General features: G+C 45.3%; 1 pseudogene and 1 gene segment (V, D, J or C); both read left to right on the top strand.

The window, feature by feature from the left end:
- The first annotated feature begins 5704 nt into the window (after window positions 1–5704).
- LOC145361891 (putative G-protein coupled receptor 139) lies at window positions 5705–10504 on the top strand (annotated as a pseudogene).
- A 9147-nt stretch (window positions 10505–19651) lies between these two features.
- On the top strand, window positions 19652–20607 carry LOC145361889 (T cell receptor beta variable 30-like). The segment is given in 2 exon segments: window positions 19652–19799; window positions 20330–20607. Coding segments are annotated over 2 exon segments (426 nt in total).
- Window positions 20608–22318: the final 1711 nt, after the last annotated feature.

Genomic DNA, 22318 nt, shown 5'->3' with positions numbered 1-22318 from the left:
CTATCACCATCCACCCTATCTAAACCTCTAATCATCTTATATGTTTCTATAAGATCCCCTCTTAGCCGCCTTCTTTCCAGTGAAAACAACCCCAAATCCCTCAGTCTCTCCTCATAGGACCTCCCCTGCATACCAGGCAACATCCTGGTAAACCTCCTCTGCACCCTCTCCAAAGCCTCCACATCCTTCCTGTAATGTGGGGACCAGAACTGCACACAGTACTCGAAGTGCGGCCGCACCAGAGTTGTGTACAGTTGCAACATGACGCTGCGACTCCTAAATTCAATCCCCCTACCAATAAACGCCAAGACACCGTACGCCTTCTTAACAACCTTATCGACTTGATTCCCAACTTTCAGGGATCTAGGTACACATACACCTAGATCCCTCTGCTCCTCCACTCTATTCAAAGTCCTCCCGTTAGCCCTATACTCAACACATCTGTTATTCCTACCGAAATGGATTACCTCACACTTCTCCGCATTAAACTCCATCCGCCACCTCGCGGCCCAGCTCTGCAACCTGTCCAAGTCACCCTGCAAACTTCGACACCCTTCCTCACAATCTACCACACCTCCGACTTTGGTGTCATCAGCAAACTTACTAATCCACCCAACTATACCCTCATCCAGATCATTAATAAAGATTACGAACAGCAGTGGCCCCAAAACAGATCCCTGAGGCACACCACTCGTAACCGAACTCCATGATGAATAATTACCATCAACCACCACCCTCTGTCTCCTATCTGCTAACCAATTCCTGATCCAAGTACCTAAATTACCACCAATCCCATACATCTGCATTTTCTGCAGAAGCATACCATGGTGAACCTTATCAAACGCCTTACTAAAATCCATATATACCACATCTACTGCCTTACCCCTATCCACCTCTTTGGTCACCTTCTCAAAGAACTCAATAAGGTTAGTAAGGCACGACCTTCCCGCTACAAAACCATGCTGACTATCTCTAATCAATTCATTACTCTCCAAATAACTATAAATCCTATCCCTAATAATTATTTCTAAAACCTTGCCCACTACAGAAGTAAGACTCACTGGTCTATAATTCCCAGGGAAGTCTCTGCTCCCCTTCTTAAACAATGGGACAACATTCGCTGTCCTCCAATCATCCGGTACTATACCAGAGACCAACGACGACCTGAAGATCAGAGCCAGTGGCTCTGCAATCACCTCTCTTGCCTCCCATAGAATCCTAGGGTAAATCCCGTCAGGACCAGGGGACTTATCTATTTTCAACCCTTCTAGAATATCCAACACATCCTCTGTATCAACTACAATACTTTCTATTTTACACCCCTTCACCCCAGTGACCTCCTCAGCTACATTCATATCGTCCTGTGTGAACACCGAAGAGAAATAATGGTTCAATGCCTCTCCAATCTCTTCCGGTTCCACACACAACTTCCCCCTACTGTCTGTAACTGGCCCTAATCTTGCCCTGACCAACCTTCTATTCTTGACATACCTATAGAACGCCTTAGGATTCTCCTTAATCCAATCAGCCAAAGTCATCTCATGCCCTCTTCTAGCCCTTCTTAACTCCCTCTTCAACTCCCTCCGAGCCAATCTAAAGCTTTCTCCCTCCTAAGCCAATCTAAAGCACATCAGTTCACAGGAGGATTGCAGACGTCATCATGAGGGGTACATTTTACTAAAGCATTTGAAATAGCTGTGTTGCATAATTCCCACTCTAAATGTAGAACTCATTTCACTCCAAGTCTTCACTCCAAGACCCTCTCTTTGGAGGGTCGAAAGGCTTGTTTCCTGTGCTGTATTGTTCAGAGACTTCTAATCATCAACATTGCATAAAAGAGACTCATAAACTTGGGAGAAACAACTCTGCTTAAAATAAAGAACAAAATCCCAAATGGCTTCAGCTGAAACTTATTACAAACACTGCAAATCCGCTTGGTTATATATAAACGTTTGTTTGATGGAATTAACTGTACGTCATGACAATATTGTAAAACATCATATATCTTCCTTTAAATTTCTGTGCATTGCATATCTGCAGTCAGAGAGCAATACAGTGTGGAATCAGGCCCTTCGACCCAACTTTTCCATGCTGACCATGGTGTCCTCCCAGTTGGTCCCAGTTGCACACGTCTGGCCCACATCCCTCTAATCTTTTCCATCTGATTACATATCCATTTTTTTAAAAAAAATGTGTTGCTGTCCTACCTGCCTCAACCAGTTGTTCGGCCAACTGATTCCACATAAACATCACCCTCTGTGTGCAGAAGTTGCCTGTTAGGCCTCCTTTAATTCTTTCCCCTTTCACCTTTTACCTATGCCCTGTTATTTTCAATTCCCCTTCCCTGTTTCCATCCTATCTATGCCCGTCATGATTTTATTAATCACAATAAGGTCACCTCATTTTCCTACGTTCCAAGGAATAAAGTCTTGGCCTCGCCAACCGTTCCCTGTAACACATGGCAATGAGTGCTGACTCCTAAATTGTCCGTCCACTCTTTCCAGTTTTTATTGAAAGACATTTGCAGAGAAAAATCCACTAGAAGAAAGTCTGATGCTTATATTCACTGCAACTAGAATGGAATAAAATTGTGTAAATAAATAAACCTTCGTCTCCACCTACTGATTGGGGCAAGTACCCAAATTTGGGTTTTCCTTTGAGGTAATTCAAGACTGTGTATCAATCCCGACAGATTGAAAACACAGAAGCTGAAGTTTGTACTTGGAGCGCCTTTCCATGCATCAGGACTTCCATATTGCCTGGACGTGTGTGTGTGTGTGTGTGTGTGTGTGTGTGTGTGTGTGTGTGTGTGTGTGTGTGTGTGTGTGTGTGTGTGTGTGTGTGTGTGTGTATGTGTGTCGTACAGTCTCCATAAGGATTTAGGTCAGAGGTTATGGGCATCCTTGTCTAGCCCTTTCAGTATCTTATTTGTCTCTACAAGATGTCCCCTGAGCCTTCTCAACTCCCATGAGTACAGGCCCAATCTACTCAATCTCTCCTTAAGCTCACCCCCTAACCTCCGGAATCAACCTGGTGAACCTTCTCTGCACTCCCTCCAAAGCCAAAATCTCATTTCACAAATAAGGGGACCAAAATTACACACAGTTCTCCAGTTCCGGCCTCACCAGTACCTTCTACAATTGCAGCAAGACCTCCCTGCTTTTGGGCTAGACCGGCTAGAGGCAGAGAGATAATTTCCACTTAGAAAGGAAACAAGAACTAGAGGGCACAGCCTCAAAATAAGGGGCAGTCAATTTAGAACAGAGTTGAGGAGGAACTTCTTCTCCCAGAGGGTAGTGAATCTTTGGAATTCTCTGCCCATTGAAGCAGTGGAGGCTACCTCATTAAATGTGTTTAAGTCACAGGTAGATAGATTTCTGACCAATAAGGGAATTAATGGCTTTGGGGAGCAGGTGGGTAAGTGGAACTGAACCACTATCAGATCTGCCATAATCTTGTTGAATGGTGGGGCAATCTCGAGGGGCTAGATGGCCTACTCCTGCTCTTTTTCCTTGTGTTCTTATGTTCTCATACTCCATCCCCCCCTCGTGATAAAGGTCAACACTCCATTTGCCTTCTTGATCACCTGCTACACCTGCAAGCTGAGTTTTTGCGATTCATGCACAAGGACTCCCAGATCCCTCTGCACAGTAGCATGTTGTAATTTTTCACCATTCCAATAATAGTCCATTTTACAATTATTCCTTCCAAAGTGGATAACATCACACTTGCTAACGTTATAGTCCATCTGCCGGATCCTCGCCCACTCACTTAGCCTATCCAAATCTCTCTGCAGACTTTCCACGTCCTCCATGCAATTAACTTTCCCTCTCATCTTTGTGTCATCCGCAAACTTTGTTACCCTACATTCAGTCCCCTCCTCCAGGTCGTCTATATATATGGTCAACAGTTGAGGCCCCAGCACCAATCCCTGCGGCACATCACCAGTCACCAACTGCCAACCAGAAAAACACCCATTTGTTTCAACTCTCTACTTCCTGTAAGATAGCCAATCCTCAATGCATGCTAACACTTTACCCCCAACTCCATGTAACTTAATCTTGTGCAGCAATCTATTCCACGTCATGTTCTCTCAGCTTGCAGCCTGAACAGATTTCATTATTGCAGAGTCCTGTTATTGCTTCTTATGTGGCTAAAATTGGGTTGTTTATTTTTACTTTGTGTTGTTTTATTGCCCTGCATTGTTTGGAGGAACATAATGGGTTCTCATCTCTCTCTCTCCCTGTCTCTCTGTCTCTTTCCCTGTTTTATTTGGAAATTATACTTGTTATCTGAATGTAAGGTCTTGCCTTCCTGGCGTGGAAAATCCTGTTGTTGGTGGCTTGACCTGGTGTTCTGAGAAGCTGTTCTGACTTCAAACTGTTCTGAGTTTATTAAGGGAACTGCAGAATTCACCAAAATGACTTGGTTCCATTATCACATGAGCATCAGACTTTGCTGTGTTGAAAATGTTCAAAGGTTTTTGTTCATGGAAGGGTTTTTTTTTGTTTGGAGCAACTGAGACATTTTGTTGAACGTTGTATATTGTTGTTATTATTCCTATTGTTGCTTTGTTTTTGTGTGTAATTGGTGAAGTTGTTGCTGACGTTTTTTTCCATACATGTTAAGGATAAGCCACCTTCAGCAGTTTGGTCTCCACATCAATCAGCAGGGTTGACCAATTGCACCCAAGCTCTGGACTGTGCAGCACAGGCAGTCAAAGTTATTGAGCTGATGGCAATGCAGGAGGAAGTAACTCCACACGCTGAGCACACTGAACTACCAATTCAGAAGGTATTAGTGTGAGGGAGTGTATTAGTGTGAGGGACTATATTAGTATAAGGGATTTTATTAGTGTTAGGCATTGTAATACTGTGAGTTCCTTCACTGAAGTGGAGAGAGTGGACAAGGGTCCTGAGCCATTTGCACACCCTGACAGATAGTTATATATTTCAGAACATTCCATATACCCTATCACATGAATTCTGCAATTAATGGTCAGAAACTTCCACTTAATCACTATACCAAATGCCATGGTGTGGAAATGCCTGCGTTGGACCTGCTTGGGCAAAATAAGAAGTCTCCCAACACCAGGTTAAGCTTCAACAGGTTTATTTGGAATCACGAGCTTTCGGAGCGCTGACCCTTCATCGGGTAAATGAAGAAGCCACTCACCTGATAAAGGAGCAGTGCCCCGAAAGCTCGTGATTCCAAATAAACCTGTCGCACTTTAACCTGGTGTTGTGAGACTTTATACACACACTTTCAATGTACACACTTGAAAAGGCCAACTACAGCTCAGGGGGCAGAAGAACAGGCCTGAGGCAGACACTCGGACATGTTGAGTTTCATTCCTGAATGATCAGAGTCAAGTGAAGGAATTAAATGTGGAATTGGTATCATGCTGATTATTTTTGAATAGAAAAGCTGGGGGAGAGCGAATTCCAATTTTATTCGTTCATCAGTTTGACCAGAATTTTTTTCGGTTTGCATTTGATGTACCCAAGTGCAAAATTAAATTAATTCATGTCTCGACCTATTTGTTCAAACCAAAGAAAAAAACAACACAGTTGAAATTGTGCAACTTGTTCTGTCGAAGGCGATTCCTCAGGGTATAAATTAAAGGCACATTGAATGTATCACTCAGAGCTTAACACGGGCAGTTTCCCAGCTGCACAAAAGGAGAGATCAGCTCGCAATTAAAATGCACGAACCATCAATTGGCATCGGAAAAATATTCTACACGATCCTTGCCATCATCGGTGTTCCAGGTATGTGACCAGATCCATTGAAATAATATCTGCGTTGTTTCCTGTCATTATTCCGAGATTAATCACATTTTTAAACACAAACTCTCAGTGATAACATGTTCTTTGAACGATTATCTGTCAATTGATTCAATAATCTTGTTTGTTCGAAAATAAATGCTGATTTTATTCACAAATTCCACCAATTAACATCTTACTGATTCAACAGGAATATGCTGCAGGTGTCACACAAATCGGGGTGTCGGTGTTCACTCGGGGAAGAGTTTCAAGGTCATCTTTTTATCAGGGTGGAATTGTATTGTCTGTGTGTGTGTGTGTGTGTGTGTGTGTGTGTGTGTGTGTGTGTGTGTGTGTGTGTGTGTGTGTGTGTCTGTGTGTGTGGGTGTGTTAGGTGTTGGCGATCCCAAGTCAAATTAGACTATATGTTGCCAGTGAACATTTATTATTGGGTCCTCTTAAGATTACATTGAGTGTTTAGTCCCAACTAGAACGGAATAGTTTGTCGTTACACTGAAATCAGGCTTGTTTGGCTAACAGTCTCTCCATTCCATGTTGAGCCATACAAGATGATCAAAGGATTGGATAGGGTGGACAGTGAGAGCCTTTCTCCTCGGATGGTGATGGCTAACACGAGGGGACATAGCTTTAAATTGAGGGGTGGTAATTATAGGACGGATGTCAGAGGTAGGTTCTTTCCTCAGAGGGTAGTAAGGGTGTGGAGTGCCCTGCCTGCAGCAGTTGTGGACTCGCCAACTTTTAGGGCGTTCGAATGGTCAGTGGATAGGCATATGGATAACATTGGAATAGTTTTGGTTAGAGGGTCATTAGATTGGTTCCACTGGTCGGCACAACATCGAGGGCCGAAGGGCCTGGACTGCGCTGGAATGTTCTATGTTCTATGTTGTAGCCTTTCTGCCACGCCAGTCTAATTTATGGGAATCAGTACAAGTTTGACTGTCTTTGGAAGTCGTTGTGTTATCACTGTATCAAGAGAAAGATCTCAAAATTACGATTGAAGTAAACTAGTCTGTGTTAAAACGAGGGATAAACTGCATTACCGTGATGGTGTTTTATTCATGTGAGGGACGGCATTAGTGAGGGGGATTGTAAAATTTTGAGGCATTGTATCAGTGGGAGGGGCTGTATTAGTGTGAGGGATTGTTTTGGGGAAGGCATTGTGGAAGTGCAGGGGATTGTATTAGTGTGAGGGCTTTTATTAGTGTCAGGGATGCTGTTCGTGTCAAACATTGTGTCAGTGTGAGTTCCTTCACTGGAATGGAGAGAGAGGACAAGGGCACTGAGACATTCGATCATCAAGAAGGATGGTTTCATATTACATCACTTTCCAGATACTCCATCACTTGAATTCTGCAATTAATATTCCAAGACGTTCCTCTTCAATCACTATTATGATGGTAATCTGCAGAACCATGAGGCGGATGTCAGAATATGGGATTAGAAGGGCATGGACAAGGTGGGCTGAATGGCCTCCTGCGTTGTTACGTTTCTCTGGTTCCATGCCTCTCTGAAGGGTTGCGATACTGGGGAGTCTTTATGACACTGAGGGGTTTTGATTCATTGTGGGTTTGATCCAGTTCGGGACATATGTTCCTCGGGTGTCCGATACTGTGGGAGGCCTTATCTGCAGCGGGTTATTCCTTCCTGGAAGGAGCGAGAGATGATTCTGAACCTTGAGGGGGATGGGGAGAGATCTCCTGGATCGTTGTCTCAAACTACGAGCTGTTTGCTTCCAGAAAGGTGGGTCTGTATCTGAGGGAGTCTGACCCCGCCCAAGACGCTGAGCCTGAGAGGTTCCCAGGGTGGAAGATCTGCTCCTGCTTTTTCACCACACTCGGAGAGCCCCAAACCATGGATGGTGTGCCTGATACAGCCCTCGCAGGGGGGTCTCTCTCTGAGGTTGGCCAGTGGAGTCACCTACTCCTGAGAGTTGTCTCCTCGCCAGGGGTGGTTTAAGCCTGGGGTGGGGGGTCTCAAATCCTGCATTTATCCTGAGATTTATGTAACACTTTGCCAGGTTTGTGATGCCGAGTGTGTGATTATGCTGTGGGGGGATTACTGTAATTCAAAAAATACACATTCATTTGTGTGTATGTCAGATTCTATCAATTAACAAGGGATTCAATTTAAGAATAATGCAGCAGACGCACTTACACCTGCATCAAGATATATTTTAGTTTCTTCAAAGCACTGCGGCTGAAAGGTATGAATGTACAATAAATGATAAAGTTATTCAGAAGCTGTCTATTCAACTGTGTGAAGATTGTTTTTGAGTTAAGCAACGTTTGAAAACAAATTAAAAGCTATTTTTGTGGCTCCTCTCCATATTGTACTGAAAGATTACCTGGTTTCTGGTTTTAGACAAACGGTCATCCTTCATACCTCTTTACAGCCAGCGGACAGGAATCTCAGGATCACAAATATACGTTACACCAACGCTGTCGGCTGTTAAAATCTCTCAAACAAGTTCACAAAGTGGCAAAGTGAGGGTTCACCAGGCTGATACCGGAGATGAGGGGGTTAGCTTATGAAGACAGATTGAATCGACAGGTTCTGTACTCATTGGAGTTTAGAAGGATGAGGGGGGGATCTCATAGAGACATACAAGATAATGAAGGGGATGGATAGGGTAGAGGGAGAGAGATTCTTCCCACTTCAAAGGGACAGCAGGACTAGAGGGCACAGCCTCAAAATAAGGTGGTGGTGGGGCGGGGGGCAGTTTAGAACGGAGTTGAGGAGGAACTTCTTCACTCAAAGGGTGGTGAATCTCTGGAATTCTCTGCCCGTTGAAGTGGTGGAGGCTGCCTCGCTAAATATAATTAAGTCACGGGTAGATAGGTTTCTGATAGACAGGGGATTAAGGGTTATGGGGAGAAAGCGGGCAAGTGGAACTGATCCACTTCAGATCAGCCATGATCTTATTGAATGGCGGGGCAGGCTCAAAGGGCTAGATGGCCGGCTCCTGCTCCTATTTCTTATGTGCTTATGTTACTGATGTGAGGGGTAAGAACAGGGTAGAATAAAGTTACTGCTGGCAGTGGGCTCCTCAGGGGGCGCTGTGCTGAGTGGTTGTATTCCAGGGAATTCACTCAATCCAGGCTTGTCCCTGGTCCTGGACAGTTGTACCTGATGCTGAACAGTGCTTGAATATTGCAAAGTCTGATTTGGGTTTGTTAAAATCCCGTGAGGCAGATGTCACCCCGAAGAGACAAAAACAAAAGCAGAAAATGTTGGAAAGTCTCAGTTGGTCGGACGGAGAGAGAATAGGGCCAATTTTTCAGTCTGGGTGACCCTTCATCAGAGGTTTTACATTTTGTTTCTGAGATGGATGTGATACATTCATCAGGCCTACCCAATCCAACCACAGCCAGCTCCTATTCAGTGACCTGAGCTGATATGGAAGGTGGTCAATAATTGGGAATGGCCAACGCTGGAATGGGTCAACTCCTTGTGTGGGGGGGGTGGGGGGGGCAGGGTCTTTGGGCAAGAAATGTGTTAACGAAAGCGTGAACAATGTTCAATACTTGGGATAGGTCAAAGTGGAAAACATGAGTATTATATGAAAGAGCGTGCACTCTGGAGGAGGGGGCCATCATACTGTTTTCTTTTACTATCAGAAGGGATTTCGTCAAGCTGTGTCTGAGTCAGCTAACGGCCAGTGCTAGGGAAAGTGTTATTACTGGTGGGGTCTGATAACTGGGATGGAAAGGGCAATAATTCTGCCCTCAAAGCCACAGTGTCTGTGTGTTCTCAGGGCTCCAGTGGGCAGGCATCTGATGGGTGATTTACAATCTCCTTTCTCTTCCTATAGCCAATGTGCTTGGAATCGTGATTCTCTCCCGGGGAAAATGTGACCTCTCCAAATGCACCACCCTCTATCTTGTATCTATGGCAATGGCGGATCTACTGGTCATTATTACTCAGGTCATACTGACTCACATCAATTATTATTACTTCCCATCATCTTTCCTGGACATCACCCGCAATGTAGTGCCCGCATTGTCTTGATCAATGTGGCCACAGACTGTTCAGTCTGGTTCACCGTCATTTTCTCGTTCGATCGATTTGTGACCATCTGTTGCCAGGATCTGAAAAGGAATTTTTGCACCAGGAAAACCGCGACTTTGATTCTTGAAACAACATGCATCCTGCTCTGTTTACAGAACATCCCTTTTTATTTTGCATATGAGCCTGGAGCGATAGTCAACAATGTGTTGTGGAATTGTAATATAAAGCCTGACTTTTTCACTGATCCGATTTGGGTGGGATTAGACTGGTTTGATACAATTTTAACGCCATTGGTTCCATTTGCCTTAGTTCTGCTGCTCAACTCTCTGACAGTCAGACACATTTTAGTGGCCAGTCGAGTCCGTAAAGGTCTGAGGTCTCAGAGCAACACAGGGAATTACACTGACCCGGAAATGGAGAGCAGAAGGAAGTCTGTGATATTACTCTTCACTATATCTGGCAGCTTCATACTTCTGTGGTTGGTGACTGTTATAGAGTTCTTCTATTATATCATTGCTGGAAAAAACACAAGGGTTTACACCAATCCTGAATTGATTTTTCAGCAAGTTGGATTCATGCTGCAAAATTTGAGCTGCTGCACAAACACATTTATTTATGGACTGACCCAATCCAAATTCAGGGAGCAGCTCTGGAATGCAGTGAAATATCCGGTTACAATTGTTCAGTTAATGACTAAACATAACAACTGAGAATGACACACAGGTGATCCCAGTATTTTTAGTGGAAGAGTGAAAAAAAACACTCAAAGTCCCAATCTGCAAACGTAAAAGAACAGCGTCATTTCAGGCCGGACCGGACTTCAACCTTATCCTCCATTTGTTTCAGGCTCAACCCACGAGGGAGCCCCACATTGACTGAACGTCATTTCAGAGACAGCATGCAATTTTTTGCAATCCCAGTGAAACATAGAAGCGGGAGAAGGCCACTAGACCCTATGAGTCTGTTCCACTATGTATCACGATCATGCCTGAACATCCAACTTAATAGCCTAATCTTGCTTTTCCCCATAACCTTTGATCCCATGTGCCCCAAGTGCTATATCCAGACGCCTCTTAAATTCAAAGTTTTGGCATCAGTTACTTCCTGTGGCAATGAATCCCACAGGCTCACCACAATTGGGTAAAAAGAAAATGCCTCTTCACTTCTGCCCTAAATGGTCTACTCTGGATCCTGAGACTGTGCCCCTTGGTTCTGGACTCTCCCACTATGGAGAATATCCTTCCTGCATCTACCCTGTATGCCCTGTTAGAATTTTATCAGTCAAAGAACAAAGAACAACACAGCACGGGAAACAGGCCCTTCGGCCCAACGAGCCTGTGCTGCCATCTTAACAATGTGATTTTCCTCCTCCACCCTTGACCCCGTGTCTATGCTCATGGTACCCCCATTGGAAACCAGATTAAGGGGAGAATAATTTAGGGACAATTTGGTACACCAATCAGCCTAACAGCACATCTTTGGGGTGTGGGAGGAAACCGGAGCACCCGGAGGAAACACACGCAAGCATGGGGAGAATGTGCAAACTCCCACACAGACACTGGCCCAAATCCATGTGTCTGTACAGCAAACAGTGATAGTCACTGAGCTGTCGTGGTGCGCATCTGCTGGTCCAGTTTTAAGGGTACACAAACGACGTGAAGTAGTAGGCTACTCTCGAAACACCCAAGAGCAGCCCACGCACGACCCACCGTGTCTCTACGTGATCCCCCCATATTTGTCTGAACTCCAGCAAAAATTAATCTGAACATATCTGACAATTCAAAATATTAATGTTTTGTCTTTTCCACGTCCTGCAAAAAATAAATATCGTTGCATCTGGCATGAGCTGTTGCTGTTCAAGGAATATAATTAATTTTCTGCTGTTTTGAAAACGGGTGGATTAAAACTTCTCAGACGAACGTCATTACATTACAACTTTTCTTGTATTTAAATTTAACAAGCTCGAGACTCACGTCTATTTCACAATCTCTTGTTCTAAACTCTATTTGCCAGCACCACGTTCGTTTTCCTGGTGCCAATTTGGTCAGGAATACATTTTTGGAACAGACAATATCGCCCTTAACATCTGCCCCAAAATTCTGATGGAAACGCTGTGCCATACACCCGTTTCTGGGCAATATTTCAGTCCCAATGCATGGAGAGGCGTGCTGAATGTGTGCCAAGAATAGACATCTGCTTCTTCAAGCTGTCGGGATCGAACCACGGCACTGAAATGCCTCAAAGGAAAGCCCCAAATGTGTGTCATTGTACCGATGGTGTGCGAATATTTACAGTGATTTATTTGCACAACTTTATTCTGCTTTAGCTGCAGTGAATGGAGGTAGCAAACTTCCTTTTTTGTCATAATTCAGGCCCAAACCTCTGTCGTGGTTCTACAAATCCCACATGGATGATAGGTTTTGCACTTAATTTGGCTCGGGTGAGCATGAGATTCTTAAATACAGGTATAATTCAAATGACCCACAAAGGTGATTTTATCAAGTAAAATTTAATTAAGTATACAGTCAAGATGTACAGAAAGATATTAACAATATTCTACTCTGTTGGAGCTGGAGCTGATGTTACAAGTTACACATCCGAGTCTTTTGAGTCCAGGAGACTCAGCCAAATCTCGTTCACTCTGAACATCACCGCCGTCGCCCCATCTTACGCCGCTGTCTACTTCTGCGCTTGTAGTGTGGCACAGCGTTTGAGAAAGCGGGTGGACAGCGACAAAAACCTTCAGGTTAGAAAACCGCCTGCTCCGGATTCATTCTCAGACACGAGGTGGTAACAATGGATTAAGATCAATGCCAAACACTGCGGGTGCTGGAATCTGAGACAGAAACAAGAAAATGCTGGAAAATATCCCAAGTGGATCAGTTCTACTTTCCCGCTTTCTCCCCTTAACCCTTAATTCCCTTGTCTATCAGAAACCTATTTACCCGTGACTTAAATATATTCAGCGAGGTAGCCCCCACCTCTTCAACGGGCAGAGAATTCCAGAGAGTCACCACCCTTTGAGTGAAGACATTCTCTCTTCCACTTTCTTCCGGATAGAAAAATATACAAAAGTCTGAAGTCACGTCCCAACCCACTCAAGAGCAGCTTCTTCCCAGCTGCCACCAGACCATTGAATATCCCTATCTGATATTAAACTGATCTTTCTCTACACCAAAGCTATGGCTGCAACACTACATTATGCACTCCTGTCCTTCTCTACGATGGGGATGCTTTGTCTGCGTAGCGCAAGAAACAATACTTTTCACTGTGTACTAATACTAGTGATAATAATAAATCAAATCAAATCAAACCATCATCAAATGGGCCAGGCACGGATGCACAGTGGGTTAGCACTGCTGCTTCACAACTCCAGGGTCCTGAGTTCGATTCCCGGCTCGGGTCGCTGTCTGTCTGGAGTTTGCACATCATCCTCGTGTCTGCGTGGGTTTCCTCCGGGTGCTCTGGTTTCCTCCCACAGTCCGAAGATGTGCGGGTTATGTTGATTGGCCAAGCTGAAAATGGCCCCTTAGTGTCCTGCGATGTGTAGGTTAGAGGGATTAGTGGGTAAATGTGTTGGGATATGGGGTTAGGGCCTGGGTGGGATTGTGGTCGGTGCAGGCTCGACGGGCCGAATGGCCTCTTTCGGCAATGTAGGAGTCCTGTGATTTCCATGAAGCCAAGGAAAATAGAGCAAGATTTCAGGGCAGCAAGAGTGTTGGGGTAAGGGGAATGGGGGTAATGTTGGGCTGGGGTATCTCGTTTCTGAATTAATCACTTCCCACATTTCAGATCAGTGATATAAACATAGAAATAACCTACACATCTTTAGACACGGAGGGGCAATTTAGCCTGTCCAATCCAACTAATATGCACATCATTAGACACGGAGGGGCAAGTTACCATATCCAATCCACATGACCTGCACATATTTGGGCACCACGGGGCAATTAAGAATGGCCAATCCATTTAACCTGCAGATCCTTGGACATGAAGGGAGAAAATAAAATGGCCAATCCACTTATTCTACGCACCTTATAACACAAAGAGACAATTTATCATGGCCACTACACCTAACCTACAAATCTTTGGACGCGAAGGGGCAGTTTAACACAATCAACCCAGTTAACCTATAGATCATTGGACACTAAGTGGCAATTTCGCATGACCAATCCATCTAACCTGGACACCTTAGGGTGTCACTAAGGGTCAACTTAGCATGGCCAATGGAACTAATCGATACATCATTGGCATGAGACAGGAATTTACCATATCCAATCCACCAAACCTGTAGGTCTTTGGGCACGAAGGGGCAATTTACCTCTCATATCTACCGAACCTGCACATCTTTCCACACTGAGAGACAAGTTAGCATCGCCTAATCCACCTAACCTGCACATCTTTGGACGCAAAGGGATAATTTAGCTCGACCAATCCACCTAACCTGCACATTTTTGGACAGTAAGGGGCAATTTACACTATCCAATCCATCTAACCTACATATTGTTGTACAATATGGAGATATTTAGAGTGGCTAATCGATCTGATCTACACATCATAGTCTGCCAACTTATTGTCCTCAAAAAATTATCCTTCACTTGTAAATCTGTGAGGACATTACAAACATTACAAAATGATCATCAGACAAATAGCAATAATATTCAGGATCTTTACAGACATCAGGAAACATTCGCAAATGTTTCAGAACAGTAAAGGGAAAGGTGTCAGACATTTTGAAATGGTCTTAAAAATGTTGTAAAGTTATTTTAAAGGTTGTCTCCATAGAAACGGCTGCACTCCAAGCCGCTTCAGTATAACTGAGATATTTGTAGCATTCAATTTATTAATTCAGTTGGCCCTTATCCGGAGAGGGGGGGTTCTGTTCCCCTTGGTCCACTGTGGGTTGAGAGGCTTTTTGGGACAGTGACTCCACGCACCCACCCCACCCCGCCACATTGCGGCTCTGCGGCAGCTGCCCCGAGCTTCAGTGCATCCCTCTCAGCACATAGTCCTGGGCTGTGAAATGGGCCGGTCTGCAATAATTACCCGGGGACAACTCCGGGCACTCGAAGCCCAACAGGTTTGGGCCGAACCAAAGAGAGAGTCTCTCACCGAGTGGGTGACCCTCCTCCTGGGCGAAACGTCATTTTCCTCCCAACAAAAAATCACTTACTGAAAAATTTGAGAAGGTTACAAACATTCCAAAATGACCATCACATAAAAAGCAATAACACTCAGGTTCTTAATATCCATCGAGGAACATTCTGACATGTTTCACTACAGAACTGGAAGCGTTTCAGATATTTTACAATGGGTCTTCAATAGGTGGGAAAGTTATTTTACAGGCGGTTTACATTGAGAAAAAAATGTTGCTCTCCTTCACAAGTTGCACTGCTTCAGTGCAGCTGAGAAACATGTATCTTATTCCGCTAATATGACCCGTTCAGGGAGTGTATTACAGACCGCAGTGTGTTGCTGCAGGAAATAAGAGAACATTCCCCCCACCAGCCCCCGGGTGCCAGCTGCACTTTTTTGCTAAGTATTTCCAACTATCATCTATCTGTGAACATTTTTTTTCTAACAAGACGCCGCCAGACCAACTGACAGTCTTTATCTCCCCCACACAATACCTTCTGGAAGTGAATCTCTTGTCATGAGTTATTCCCACCCAGTGGGGGGGGGGGGGTGGGGGTCGATTAGAATCTATTGGTCAGAAAAGTTCTCGGCTGGAGGGCAAGTTTCTCAGGAAGTGACGCCCCACACAGTAACGGCAATGAAATGTCATCAGATGCAGTCGAGGAAGCTTCCTCCAGACGCAGTATTGGACCGCACTCTGCTCATTCAGGCAGCAAATCAACCCACAGACAGGGTCATGTTGCCGGCAGCCTGCTATTTCATGCCGTTGGCTGCACTTCTCCCGGGTGAGTGAGTGAGGTCTCAACTTGAGAGTTCCGCCGCCTCTGAATCTGTGGCAGTTCCCCATCACTGAGGCGCCCATCCCTTTGGGACCAGTCTCCTTCCCCAGCAGCAGCGGCGGCGGCCCCTCACACTCAATTCTGATGTCTGTGTCTGGCTGTGTGAAGAGGGGGCCCGTGGCTTGGATCTCATGTTAAAACAGACCAAGCCTTTCAGGCGCGCGGGAATGATTTGGGAACCCGATATGGAGAAGGACAGAATATTAAGATGTTCAAAATAAAAAGTATCCCCTGTGGATCAGTTATCATTGGGCTGTTGTCTGAGACAAGGGACTGACCACAGACTGGAAAGTGTGTCTGTTGCTTTTCTCAGTGAGAAACGTTGTATTATTACAATATTATTTCAATAGTTGGGAAATATATTAGGATGAGGGGAGATGGCGACAGGTGTTATGTGTCCATGTTAAATGTCCTGGTTCCAACACATTATTATAATTAAATTTCAATTGGAGTTTATTATATGTTGAATTTATCAGGAATTCTCGCCTCTTACGTGGATCAGTCGCCGCCTTTCGTCTCAGTGGCAACAGGAGACTCGACAACACTCAGATGCACGCTGACAAATACAGGCTACAGCGAGATGTACTGGTACAGGCAACAGCGAGGCCGGGCAATGGAAGCTCTGTTCTACTCTGCTGGAGCTGCAGCTGGTGTTAAAAATTACACATCCGAGTCTTTGGAGGCCGACAGGCCCAGCCAAACCTCGTTCACTCTGAACATCACCGCCGTCGCCCCATCTTACGCCGCTGTCTACTTCTGCGCTTGTAGTGTGGCACAGCGTTTGAGACAGCGGGTGGACAGCGACAAAAACCTCCAGGTTGATAAAACCGCCTGCTCCGGATTCATTCGCAAGACGCGAGGTGGCAGCAATGGATTAAGATCAATGCCAAACACCGCGGGTGCTGGAATCTGAAACAGAAACTAGGAAATGCTGGAAAATTTCCCAAGTGGATCAGTTCCACTTTCCCGCTTTCTCCCCCTAACCCTTAATTCCCCTTGTCTATCAGAAACCTATTTACCCGTGACTTAAATATATTCAGCGAGGTAGCCTCCACCACTTCAACGGGCAGAGAATTCCAGAGATTCACCACCCTTTGAGTGAAGACATTCTCTCTTCCACTTTCTTCCGGATAGAAAAATATACAAAAGTCTGAAGTCACGTCCCAACCCACTCAAGAACAGCTTCATCCCAGCTGCCCCCAGACCATTGAATATCCCTATCTGATATTAAACTGATCTTTCTCTACACCATAGCTATGGCTGCAACACTACATTATGCACTCCTGTCCTTCTCTACGAAGGGGATGCTTTGTCTGTATAGCGCAAGAAACAATATTTTTCACTGTGTACTAATACTTGTGACAACAATAAATCAAATCAAGTCAAACCATCATCAAATGGGCCAGGCACGGATGCACAGTGGGTTAGCACTGCTGCTTCACAACTCCAGGGTCCTGGGTTCAATTCCCGGCTCGGGTCGCTGTCTGTCTGGAGTTTGCACATCATCCTCGTGTCTGAGTGGGTTTCCTCCGGGTGCTCTGGTTTCCTCCCGCAGTCCAAAGATGTGCGGGTTATGTTGATTGGCCATGCTGAAAATTGCCCCTTAGTGTCCTGCGATGTGTAGGTTAGAGGGATTAGTGGGAAAATATGGCGGGGTATGGGGGTAGGGTCAGGGTGGGATTGTTGTCAGTGCAGACCCCATGTGCCGAATGGCCTCTTTCGGCACTGCACGATTTCTATGAAGTCAAGGGAAATAGAGCAAGATTTAAGGGCAGCAAGAGTGTTGGGGAAAGGGGGTAATGTTGGGGTGGGGTATCTGGCTTCTGAATTAATCACTTCCCACATTTCAGATCAGTGGACGGGAGATTAGATATCAACATAGATGTAACCTACACATCTTTGAACACAGAGGGGCAATTTAGCCTGTCCAATCCAACTAATATGCACATCTTTAGACATGGAGGGGCAAGTTACCATATCCAGTCCACATGACCTGCACATCTGTGGGCACCACGGGGCAATTAAGAATGGCCAATCCATTGAACCTTCTTATCCTTGGACATGAAGGGACAATGTAAAATGGCCAATACAATGAATCTACATACCATATAACACAAAGAGACAATTTACCATGGTCACAACACCTAACCTCCAAATCTTTGGACGCTAAGGGGCACTTTAACATAATCAACCCAATTAACCTATAGATGTTTGGACGCTATGGGGCAATTTAGCATGACCAATCCATCTAACCTGCACACTGTTGGACACTAAGGGTCAACTTAGCATGGCCAATGGAACTAATCGACACGTCATTGGATATGAAGCTGCAATTTACCATATCCAATCCACCAGACCTGCACATCTTTGGACACGAAGGGGCAATTTACCTCTCAGATCCACCTAACCTGCACATCTTTCCACACTGAAAGACAAGTTAGCATCGCCTAATCCACCTAACCTGCACATCTTTGGACACAAAGGGATAATTTAGCTTGGCCAATCCACCGAACCTGCACATTTTTGGACAGTAAAGGGCAATTTACACTATCCAATCCATCTAACCTACATGTTGTTGTACAATATGGAGAAATTTTGTGTGGCTAATCGATCTGATCTACACATCTTATTCTGCAAATTAAATTCCTCAAAATAATATACTTTATTTGTAAATCTGTGAGGACATTACAAACATTGCAAAATGATCATCAGACAATAATATTCAGGATCTTTACACACATTAGGAAACATTCTCAAATGTTTCAGAACAGTAAAGGGAAACGTGTCAGACATTTTGAAATGGTCTTAAAAATGTTGTAAATTTATTTTAAAGGTTGTCTACATAGAAACGGCTGCACTCCAAGACGCTTCAGTGTAACTGAGATATATGTAGCATTCACTTTATTCATTCAGTTGGCCCTTATCCGGGGAGGGGGGGGGGGGGGGGTGGAGGGTTCTGTTCCCCTTGGTTCACTGTGAGTTGAAAGGTTTTTTGGGACAGTGACTACCCCCCACCTCTCCCACCCTCATTGCGGCTCTGCGGCAGCTGCCCCGAGCTTTAGTGCATTCTTCTCAGCACAGAGACCTGGGCTTTGAACTGGGCCGGTCTGCAATAATTGGCCCGGGGACAACTCCGGGCACTCGAAGGCCAACAGGTTTGGGCCGAACCAAAGAGAGAGTCTCTCACTGAGTGGGTGACCCTCCTCCTGGGCCAACCGTCATTTTCCTCCCAAAAAAAATCCCTTACTGATAAATTTGTGAGAAGGTTACAAACATTCCAAAATGACCATCACATAAAAAGCAATAACACTCAGGTTCTAAATATCCATCGAGGAACATTCTGACATGTTTCACTACAGAACTGGAAGCGTTTCAGATATTTTACAATGGGTCTTAAATAGGTGGCAAAGTTATTTTACAGGCGGTTTACTTTGAGAAAAAAATGTTGCTCTCCTTCACAAGTTGCACTGCTTCAGTGCAGCTGAGAAACATGTATCTTATTCCGCTAATATGACCCGTTCAGGCAGTGTATTACAGACCGCAGTGTGTTGCTGCAGGAAATAAGAGAACATTCCACCACCTCCCCCCACCGCCCCCCCCCCCCCCCCCCCACCGACCCCCGGTGCCAGCTGCCCTTTTTTGGTAAGTATTTCCAACTATCATCTATCTGTGAACATTTTTTCTAACAAGACGCCGCCAGACCAACTGACAGTCTTTATCTCTCCCACACAATACCTTCTGTAAGTGAATCTCTTGTCATGAGTTATTCCCACCCAGTGGCGGGGGGGGGCGGGGGGGGGAGCGATTAGACTCTATTGGTCAGAAAAGTTCTCGGCTGGAGGGCAAGTTTCTCAGGAAGTGACGCCCCGCACAGTAACGGCAATGAAATGTCATCAGATGCAGTCGAGGAAGCTTCCTCCAGACGTAGTATTGGACCGCACTCTGCTCATTCAGGCAGCAAAGCAACCCACAGACAGGGTCATGTTGCCGGCAGCCTGCTATTTCATGCCGTTGGCTGCATTTCTCCCGGGTGAGTGAGTGAGGTCTCCACTTGAGAGTTCAGCCGCCACTGAATCTGTGGCAGTTCCCCATCCCTGAGGCGCCCATCCCTTTGGGACCAGTCTCCTTCCCCAGCAGCAGCGGCGGCGGCCCCTCACACTCAATTCTGATGTCTGTGTCTGGCTGTGTGAAGGGGGGGCCCGTGGCTTGGATCTCATGTTAAATCAGACCAAGCCTTTCAGGCGCGCGGGAATGATTTGGGAACCCGATATGGAGAAGGGAAGAAATTAAGATGTTCAAAATAAAAAGTATCCCCTGTGGATCAGTTATCATTGGGCTGTTGTCTGAGACAAGGGACTGACCACAGACTGGAAAGTGTGTCTGTTGCTTTTCTCAGTGACAAACGTTGTATTATTACAATATTATTTCATTAGTTGGGAAATATATTAGGATGAGGGGAGATGGTGACAGGTGTTATGTGTCCATGTTAAATGTCCTGGTTCCAACACATTATTTTTAATTAAATTTCAATTGGAATTTATTATTTGTTGAATTTATCAGGAATTCTCGCCTCTTACGTGGATCAGTCGCCGCCTTTCGTCTCAGTGGCAACAGGAGACTCGACAACACTCAGATGCACGCTGACAAATACAGGCTACCCCAATATGTACTGGTACAGGCAACAGCGAGGCCGGGCAATGGAAGCTCTGTTCTACTCTGCTGGAGCTGGAGTTGATGTTAAAAATTACACATCCGAGTCTTTGGAGGCCGAGAGGCCCAGCGAAACCTCGTTCACTCTGAACATCACCGCCGTCGCCCCATCTTACGCCGCTGTCTAATTCTGCGCTTGTAGTGTGGCACAGCGTTTGAGAAAGCGGGTGGACAGCGACAAAAACCTCCAGGTTTATAAAACCGCCTGCTCCGGATTCATTCGCAAGACGCGAGGTGGCAGCAATGGATTATGTGTGATTCTGAGGCCCGACCCTCTGACCCTACACTTGCTCCTGAGCGGGGAAACATCCTCTCAGCATTTCCCATGTCACGCCCCTTGAGAATCCAACATGTTTCCATCAGATCGCTTCTCATTCTCCGAATTCCAGTGAGTAAAGTCCCAACCTGCTAACCTTTCTTTATGACACAGTCCCTCCATACTGGGGATAATTCCAGTGACCCTTCACTGATCTTATTGAATGGTGGCATAGGCTCGAAGGGCTAGATGGCCTACTCCTCTCTCCTATCTCTTATGTTCTCACTGTTCTTATGTTCTGAACTGTCACCAGTCAAATTGTATAGATTCTTAAATCAGGAGACAAATATTATTCACATTATTCCAGATGTGGGCTCCCAGTCAACGTCCAATTGCAGCCAGCCTTCCTCACTCTTATTATCCAGCTCCTTTGAAATAAGGATCAATATTCAAATCACCTTCCTGATTGCCTTCTGCTGCTGCGTTTGGTGGAAATGGACCACAAATCCCTTCATGTTGCAGCTTTCCAGAGTTTTTATTTCTGCATGGAGACAACACATTGTTCTTTTGATTCGATCTGATTTATTATTGTCATGTATATTAACACACAGTGTTTCCAGAGAGAGGCACACACACAGAGACACAGATGCACAGAGAGAGACACACACACACACACACAGACACAGATGCACAGAGAGACAGACACACACGCACAGAGAGGCACACACACACACACACACACACACAGACACACACGCACAGAGAGAGACACATACGCAGAGAGACACACACGCAGAGAGAGACACATACACACGCAGAGGGAGGGAGACACACACACACGAAGATAGAGACACACACGTAGAGAGAGAGAGACACACACATACAGAGAGAGAGAGAGTTTAAAAACAGTGAGGTTATATTGCAGCTGTATAAGGTGCTGGTGAGGCCACACCTGGAGTTACTGTGTACAGTTTCGGTCTCCTTACTTGAGAAAGGATATACTGGCACTGGAGGGGGTGCAGAGGAGATTCACTCAGTTGATTCCGGAGTTGAGAGGGCTGGCTGATGAGAAGAGATTGATAGACTGGGGCTATACTCACTGGAATTCTGAAGAATGAGGGGGAGATCTTATTGAAACACGCAAAATTACGAAGGGAACAGATAAGGTAGAAGCAGGAAAGTTGTTTCCACGGTTGGGTGTGGGGGGGGGGGGGGGGGGGTGGGTGGTGGTGGAAGAACTAGGGGGCATGACCTCAAAATAAGGAGGAGCAGATTTAGGACTGAGTTGAGGAGGAACTTCTTCACACAAAGGGCTGTGAATCTGTGGAATCCCCCTGCCCAGTGAGGCTACCTCGTTGAATGTTTTGCTTTAGGGCAGGGGTAGGTAACTTTTTTGAACAGTGAGGGTGCTAAGGGTTCGGGTGAGTGGGCGGGTAAGTGGAGCTGAGTCTGCTTTCTCCCCGGAATAAATTCATGGAAAGATCCCAGATACCGAAAAACAAACAAATAAATCAAAAACTAAATGTGTTTTTTATCATCGAAGCACATTGTGTTAGATAACATATTACATTCTCCGCATGTTT

This window comes from Carcharhinus amblyrhynchos, chromosome X (genome assembly GCF_965287045.1).
Source record: "Carcharhinus amblyrhynchos chromosome X, sCarAmb.v2.hapA, whole genome shotgun sequence".
NCBI classification, from domain to species: Eukaryota; Metazoa; Chordata; class Chondrichthyes; order Carcharhiniformes; family Carcharhinidae; genus Carcharhinus; species Carcharhinus amblyrhynchos.
This window is presented reverse-complemented; position numbering and strand designations above follow the sequence as displayed.